The sequence below is a fragment of the Pseudopipra pipra genome, chromosome 1, assembly GCF_036250125.1.
Source record: "Pseudopipra pipra isolate bDixPip1 chromosome 1, bDixPip1.hap1, whole genome shotgun sequence".
NCBI lineage: Eukaryota > Metazoa > Chordata > Aves > Passeriformes > Pipridae > Pseudopipra > Pseudopipra pipra.
The window spans coordinates 24,620,594-24,628,951 of NC_087549.1; the positions used below are offsets into that span (position 1 = coordinate 24,620,594).

An 8,358-nucleotide genomic window follows, 5' to 3' on the forward strand; every position below is an offset into this window, starting at 1 on the left:
AAGATGCAGCAAGTTGCAATATTTTATGGGAAGAGAGGCAAGTGCAAGTGCAAATTGTTGTGCTTTTTGCCTTATTGCAGAGAGGAAGGAAGAAAAGTTCCAATTCTGAAGGATTTTGTAGCTCCATATTGTAATGCATGCCAGGAGGTTGGGAGGTAGAGGTAGCAATTTCATTGACTTCCACCATACTGTGTTTGCTTCATTAAAAAATTACAAATTTGTTGGCAAAAAGCAGTAACATATTGCTAGAAAACATCAAAATTCACAGTGTAAATTCATAACTTAAATTTGTGTTCAAAACTGTGGTTTGTGAATTCTGTCTTTTAAAAAAGAAGGAATAGCATAATAAAAGGATATAAAGCTCCTATTTCTAGGTCAGACTAAAGATTTTTAAGCCAAATATCCTCTTTCTGGCAGTATATCAGACTCACCAAAATCTTTATTAAGTGAGTGGATTTTTTAATATTTGAAATGATAATCACAAAAAAGAAATCATTAAAGCATCAATGCCTTATGCAGTTATATATGTCTGATATTATTTTGATATGTATTATAGAAGAGAAATAATATTTATTCCTGATTACTCTGAAAATATGATGTTATTTCTAACACATTTTGTTTTTCTTTTATTTCTACAGGAAGTTGCCCTTGTCCTTGCAGCTATACTGGTATTTTTGTTGGCTTTCTATGCTTTCTTTTATCTTAACATTTCCAATGAAGTTGACCTTGATCTGGATCCAGATGAAAACTAGCAGATGCAATGAATCTATCATCAAGATTTCTTCTGCTTCAACAAGACTGCATAGGAACACACAGTCCCTTCAGCGTGAGACCGTAAACGATGCCATTTCTTGCAGTCCAAATTCATAAGAAAGTTTTGCAATACGTCAGTCACTTCTACATTCTAGATCTGCAAAATAAGAACACTTATGCCTGGCCAAGTGTATTTGATTAACACCAAGGCCAGGAGCAACAGTACAATACATGAAATTTATTGTTTACATTATTTTTGTCTCAGGCAGAGAACTTTGATGTCAAAAGACAGGTGCTATTATTATCATGGATATTCATGCTGACTTCACAGGAGTGTCTGCCTTGACCAAACTTAGGAATCAAAGCTTCCTAATAACGAAATTAGTTTCCTTTTCCAAAAGAAAGCAGAAATACCAAATAAAAAGTCTTTTATTTAAAATATATCAAAACACCCTCATCCTCCCTCTCCCTTTTAATCTTTCTTGGGCATGTGTGCACACGCGCGCACATGAAGATGGAAGAAATTGTAGGGGGAAAAAATCCTTTTAGAAGCAGTCTGTCACCTTCTATATGGACTTAATTTTATGTCATCCCAGATTCTGTGTGCTCATATATCTGCAGTAATCTTTTTCATTCTTTTGCCAACTGTTCAGCACACATGTGTTCTGTTAGAAATGGCACCTGGATGACAGAAGCTCTAACATTCGCATATGCTTCTGAAACACAGTTCTTTGCTGCTGTGCCGTCTGAACTAGTGTAAATAGAAAGTTCAGTTGATGTTGGTTTTAATTAGTATATTAGTCTATTATTCATATAAAGTCAAAATTTTATTTTAATTATACTCTTCCTGATGGTTGTGGTATGAACTTGCTCTACCCGTTAGGGGAATGTTGTAAAAAAACGTTCCTTTCCAGCTATACAATCATTTTAATCATCAAACTAATGTAAGAAGTTGTAAGTAATAAGAAAGCACTTTTTTGTCCAGGTGTACTAATAATTGGGTAAATCTTGGCTCCATGACATGCTTCAGTTCTTGCAAAGTACCTTTCAAATTATGCACTGTAGATAACATTTCTGATCCCTTTGATAGCCACAGGTCGCTTGAAGGAGTTGGTATGTCAGAGCAGCTGCAAGGAGCTTTAGAATTCTGGCTTTATCCTGTTCTACTTCGAGTTTGGCATATAACTAAGCTTATGGATATAAAGGTTCAGCTTTGAATCCTTTAAACGTGTGGTCAGCCTTTGTCTGGTTCAGATTCAGTTTGATATCAAGAAAAGCATAGAGCCATTGGTGCTGAATGTGGCAAGGAAGTTAGGCAGACTGACTTCCTGAAAAGTTTTCATAATTTTTAAGTTTTATTAGTGAATTAGCTTCACTTTACCTTTGATACAAATTTCAGGGCTGAATGTTAGGTTTAATTGCAACTGAGGTATTTACTGTCTTGTTCCCAAGATGCCTAAGATTTCTTGTAGTGATTTTGAAGACAAAGGGATACAAATCACAGCAAATATTATAATGGAAAATATATTTCTTTTAAATTGACACAGTCCCATTATCACCACTTAAGAAACTTAGATCAGTACAGTTAATTTTTAAACCATACAGTAACTGTGAGCGTATACATTATGAGTCTCTAAGGATTCACTTCTTATCTGTCATACTCCTTATTCACTTTATGCAATGCAAAACAACTCCTCTAAAAATTAAGAGTACAACAGTCTTCCGAGAAGAACACAAAAGAGAAACATGTATGTGCAAATATTTCTCTTACAGACACAAAATTCTAACATGTATGCATGCATGTGACTTATAGTCTGATACTACTTGCACACATGACCACACATGTAGCAACATGTTGAATTTATGGTGAAACATTATCTGACACATGGCCTAATTTTCAGTGGAGGGAAAAGTGTATCACAAGCTGTCTGCTTGGATGTGACATGCCTTTCGCTTCACCAGTGCCCCACCACATGTCACAGAAGCTGCACACCTTTCCCGTTACTTTGCATTAGCAATTTTCTTGTTCTATAAGATGCTGGAAGAATTGCTTTCTTAATGTCTGCTTAGAGCTCTCTGGGTGATGCGTGGCCTGAGAAAGATGTGTAGTTACTCCCTTCACACAGGTTGTCTTGTAACCTCTCTGAATTGGTTATGATAACAAGCAAGCAATTCTTACTGTCAAATTTATTAACGTGAAGTTCCTAGAACAGGAAGATTGCCTTTCCCATAATTATGAATCAGACAAAAACTAAAGCATATATATATTGTGATTCTAGCAAGTTCCCTGATGTGCGGCTCATAAGTCTGTATTGCCCTCAAGTGCCATAGTTTGCAGTGTGTTTGCTTTGTTTAGATTAGGCATTTTCATTTACGTGAAAGATCATAAACTTGTAGAATGTATCATAGAATCATAGAATGGTTTGGCTTGGAAGGAACCTTGAAGTTCATCTAGTTCCAACCCCACTGCCATGGCCAGGGACGCCTTTCACTAGACCAGGTTGCTCAATGCCCCATCCAACCTGTCCTTGAACATTTCCAGGGGTGGGGCATCCACAACTTCCCTGGGCAACCTGTACCAGTGTCTCACCACCCTCAGAATAAAGAACTTTTCCTAATGTCTAATCTAAACCTCCTCTCTTTTTGTTTGAATCGATTCACTCTTGTACTGTCACTACATGCTCTTGTAAAAAGTCCCTCTCCATCTTTCTTGTAGGCTCCCTTCATGTACTGGAAGGATGTCCTCATGTAACAGGAACATTTCTTTTTGCTTAGGTAAACTGGGTAGACTTCTATTCAGTGTATGTAGAAATATGTGGTAAATATTGCAGCAAATACACTTTTTTTCTTATCAGTACAATAATTTCTACTGGGACATGTGGTTTAATTTGCTCTTAATTATATCTGAGATTGAAACATGCCTCTTGGGGTTTGGATCATCTATCTTTGTATGAGTTGCTCAGTGTCTTTTTTATTAATAAAGAATTTTTTACTATTTTGGTTCTCTTATTAATGTTGAACACACTGAACTATATATATAGATTTGAAAGGACATTAAAGCAATCGAAACAGCACAATGTTCAAAAGTGAGCAGTGATATCAGTTTTAGAATATCTGGATTATTTTAGGCAGTTCTAACCCCTAAGCTCATATTAAAACTAAATGTGGCCTATGAATACTTAAAAGACAATGAAGAGAGCTTCCTTTGGCCCGCTATCCAATACCAATAGAGCAAGGCTCTTTCTCCAGGCATGGTTTATCCATGTAGTTCTGTCCCTTCAGACAAATTGACTTTATTATAAAAGTAATACTTTTATACACTTGTTTCAGAGAAAGATTGCTGATCAAATTCTTTACATGGCAAACTTGGCTTAATGGGGCAGGTTTTCTCAAGGATATTCACCTCTAGGGGAAGGGTAGACATCAGTAGTGTTGTTGTCCTCTGCTTATGGAGTAAACTGAATTTCTTTCCAGCAGAGGTTGTGGAAGAGATGCCTATACTGAGTCCTTGTGCTGTGAGTGGGAGCAGATGTCCTGTTTGGAAGAATCTCTGGCTAGGAAGGCACAATAGTCTTCCAGCAGTGATTTTGCTTAGTTAATCTTTCCTTGGTGGTTTTCCTTTTCTCTTTGATCCTACAAAAGCAGAAGCAGCATGTAGACCATCTCAGTGAAGAACCCTCAGTATAGTAGTTTTACTAGTGCTTCTAGTGAACATTGCCAAGGAAAGGCTCTAGCTCTACTACCTAGTGTCTCTAAATATATTTTACTGGAAGCTTAGAAGGCATGTTAAGCATTTCCCTAGTAGACTCTAGAGATACATTTGAACTTTTCTTGAAGAATGCTTAAGTTAAAGTTCACTGTTGCATATCATATAGACATCATGTGATTCAGGATCAGTCATAGCTCCATCTGTGCATCAACCAACACTGTAGACTGTGAGATTATGCCAGAACACGTAACTGCAGATAGCCACAGCATGAGCAGACTCATCTGTTTGCTTAGGTGTCCTCTGGAGTAGTTGGCCTAAAATTAGACGATGCTACTAAACTGTCCTAAAGAAAAACAAAGTGAAAGCCCTATAAAACTGCTCATACCATTTCCATGAAAATTGCTACCAAGGAAGAGGCTTATCTGCTGAGTTAGGGCCAGGTTTTGAATGCTGCCCTTTCAAGAAGGAAAATGTTGCTAGCAGCTCTCAGTAGAGTGATAAGTGATGTGGGATTGTGTCTGTAAGGCACAACTGAGCCAGTTGGTGAAGGCCAAATGCATTTAGGACTGTTCTCTGTAAAGGACTGTACTTGAAATGCATAATAGGCAAGTTAGGGTGCCAACAAACAGGATACTACAGATCTTGATTGCATTTCAAGTTTTACTTACAGTAGCGTAATAATTAGTGGTGCTTATGACTAAGTAACAATATGGCATATCAGTAAGACACCAGAAATGTGATGTTGGAACTGCTTCTTAAAAGATTTTACAGTGGATTATGCCTGTACTTTGGGAAATGAAGCCATGAGATGAATAAACTGGCAAAGATTGTCTTACAATAATTTTCCCTGAAAGAGCCGATGTAGATATTTTGCAGTACTTTTCCCCATCATCCTCTTAGTTTTATGTAACGCATTTTTGTAGGTGTATTTCTACACTTTCCCAAGAGTGAAAAAAATATTTTGCTTGTAGTTCATCAATTCATTTAATTGACAGAATCCTCTACTCATCCTTTTATTCCCCCTTAATCACAATCAAATTGGTGGGGAGACAGCCAAAATGTTAGGTACCAGTGTCTCTCAAGCAGATGTCACACCACTATTTTTTAGCTCGTTTAAATGAATAAACATGTTAAACTGTGAAGTATTACATTTTAGATTTTTTCATTAAAAAAAATGGGACAATCTGTTTACTGTCCTTAATTGAGACAACAATCCTGGCGGTTGCCAGTTTTGGCAGTTGTAATGATGAACTATAAATATTGGGACAAATTAACTAACTGATGATTGTGGAGGATAGTTCAAGCACAGTTCTCATTCTGAATGAACAATTTTTTCAGTGCTATATTTTCTCTAACTTCCATAACTGTTATATTGGTTTTGCATGTTAAAACAACAAATAAATACCTGACTAGTCAATCAATAGGCTTGATTATGTTGTCTTATGCTTGATAACTAAAAACAGCAGATAAATGCTGACCACCCTGGACCACAGTTCATGCTTTGCCCAAATTCTCCCTAGCAAGTGTGTGTTCAGATCAATTATAAATGTGAAATACGAAGAGCTTCATTTTGCTGAATCATGGAAAAACTGAGCAACATACAGATCTTCAGGACTTTGCAATTTCACAAAGAGATTGTAGGAATTTAAAAGAGCACAGCCGAAGGAGGTGAGTATGGAGTTCGGAGTTTGGTGACAAACTGGTGTCATTCTCCTATCACAGTTCCTCCAGAAACAAGAGTGGGAGAAAGTAAAAGTAAAACAGCCAATTCTTGCAGGAGACAACCACCTCACAACTCACCATGTTGCTCAAGAGCTAATTCTTATATCAAATCAGACCTACCACAACTACTTATTTTTCATAGGACATTAAAAGGGTAAGGATGAGATAAAGGTGTCTAGAGCAAAGCAGCTTCTCTTTGGATGGATGGTTCATTTACTTAAGTAAGAAATAAACAGGATTTGGGGGACTTACGCATGTCAGGTTAATTGCTGCTGCCTTCATTATAAAAAAATCACATTATGCCAAGTTAGAGTAGCTTTGTGTGTCTGTTACAGAGTTAAATATAAATGTACTAATACTGAGAACGTGTGCATTTCTCTAGAGGCACCTCCTTCTCCTGTCATAGTATCAGCAAAGAGGAGGAACATGGAGGGAAATGGCAGGGGTGCCCTTTTGCTGATTCTGCACTCCTAAAGCATCGCTCCTGCTCTGTGGGGAGCTGCTGGTGTTTAGAGTAGGACTGCAACCCTGGATTGCTTTGGAGAGGCTACAAAAAGAACAGAGCAGAGCTTAACCTACAGGGTGAGTCTCCTACCATCACTGGTGCCTGATTTGTTACAGCAAATAAATAGAAGCTGAGGCGTTCAGCCTTTTTACTTTTATTTATTAGGTTCTCAGGGAGGTGCCAGAAAAATTGTCTTTTGTTATCCTTTTGAAACTCGTTTCTGCATAGTTGTTTCCCTTATTGTCTGTGGGACTCCTTTTCAGTCAAAGAATGCCACACTCATACCTACTTCTTTTGGTAGTATCATGCCTACTGCATTATCCTTTTGCAAGGAGGCACTGGGGAGTGACCTGCTGTCTCCCCTGCTTTTGCATGGCTGAAACTGAAGAGGCCTCAAGTAGCTATTACTGTGTAATATAGTAAGACTTGCTCTGGTTTGGCAAGGGCAGCAAATTCTGAATTCAGGGCAGCTTTATTTAGCCTTTCCTGCCTGAGGAACCTTCAGAGCATCAAGCATGGTGAAAGTCAGGTTTTTGCCTACTTCTCTTTTGATGACTTACTTACTTCTCATTTAAAAGATGATCTAAGGTGCTATGCTTGTCTACTTAAAGCAGAACTGTTTTAACAATAGTATCATGGGGTTTTGCTGCCCTAAAGAGCTTGTGATTGTTCATTCTTAAAAAGCAGGTGACCATATTTGTGTTTTTCTGTTCATTAATCATAGCTTTTCTTGAGCTACTTTTCTCAGGCAGTACTTTATCATTGTTCCACTCTATCTCTACCACTAAACGGAAAAGAGAGTAGAGCAGCTTCTTCAGATCATTACCAAAGACACGAATTAATTTATATTAGGCAATGTATGTGGGGGACATTTTCCCAGTGCAGTATATAGATTTTTATGTTGAAGAGCAAGCCTGTTCACATGAACGTTTGTGAGTTCACATTAAAATAAGACAAGGTATAAACATGATTGTGTGACATGAGATTATGTCTGAATTTTTTATTTTCTCATAAACTGGTCTTCAGCTGCTTTTAATTAATAGAAAGTGGCCTTTGTTTGCGAGTGGTACAGTTTGGTCAAATGCAGCTTCTCATCTGAAATGTTACAGAATGATAATTACATCCCCTGGGTTAAGGGGTGCCTCAAAATAGGAATTCTCATAATACATATGACTTTTTCCAAAGACTGTGATGCTAAAATTTGGTAAATCCTCCACAGAAATATGAGATGTATGACTTCAAAAAGAGTAATAATTTTGAAATTTTTCCTTGTCTACGAGTTCTGCCTTCTGTATTAGGAAATTTTCAAGTCAATATCATGATAGAGTGGGAAATGCCTGAAGGACAAATGCAAGGAGTGAAATAAATGCTCAGGAGACTGCATTATTCAACATGCATTATTCAACCTCTTATGTACACACCTTTGTGACTGGGCTGTGTCAGTGTTATGGACTGATGGAGAGGCAACACATCTGAGACAATCTACTTTGCTTGTAACTGTAGCACCCTCAAACCCACATTATCAGGTGTTTCTTCTACACTGTAGTATGCTCCTATACACAGAAGAGATGTCTCTTACTAAATTAATTCTTGTCTACAGAAGAAGATAAATTCTATTTTATATGTCTTCACAGATAGAAGAAAGAAAAAATGCTCCCCATGAGCCAGG

The 8,358-nt window shown here is 37.4% G+C and overlaps 1 protein-coding gene across 1 annotated transcript in view; it reads left to right on the forward strand.

The window, feature by feature from the left end:
- TRIQK (triple QxxK/R motif containing) overlaps positions 1-5,883 on the forward strand; it is a 64,996-nt gene extending 59,113 nt beyond the window's left edge. Inside the window, exon 4 of the mRNA XM_064648990.1 lies at positions 639-5,883. Coding sequence (XP_064505060.1) covers positions 639-752 — 114 coding nt within the window. The 3' untranslated portion in view covers positions 753-5,883. The remainder of the gene's footprint in view (positions 1-638) is intronic.
- The last annotated feature ends 2,475 nt before the right edge of the window (positions 5,884-8,358 follow it).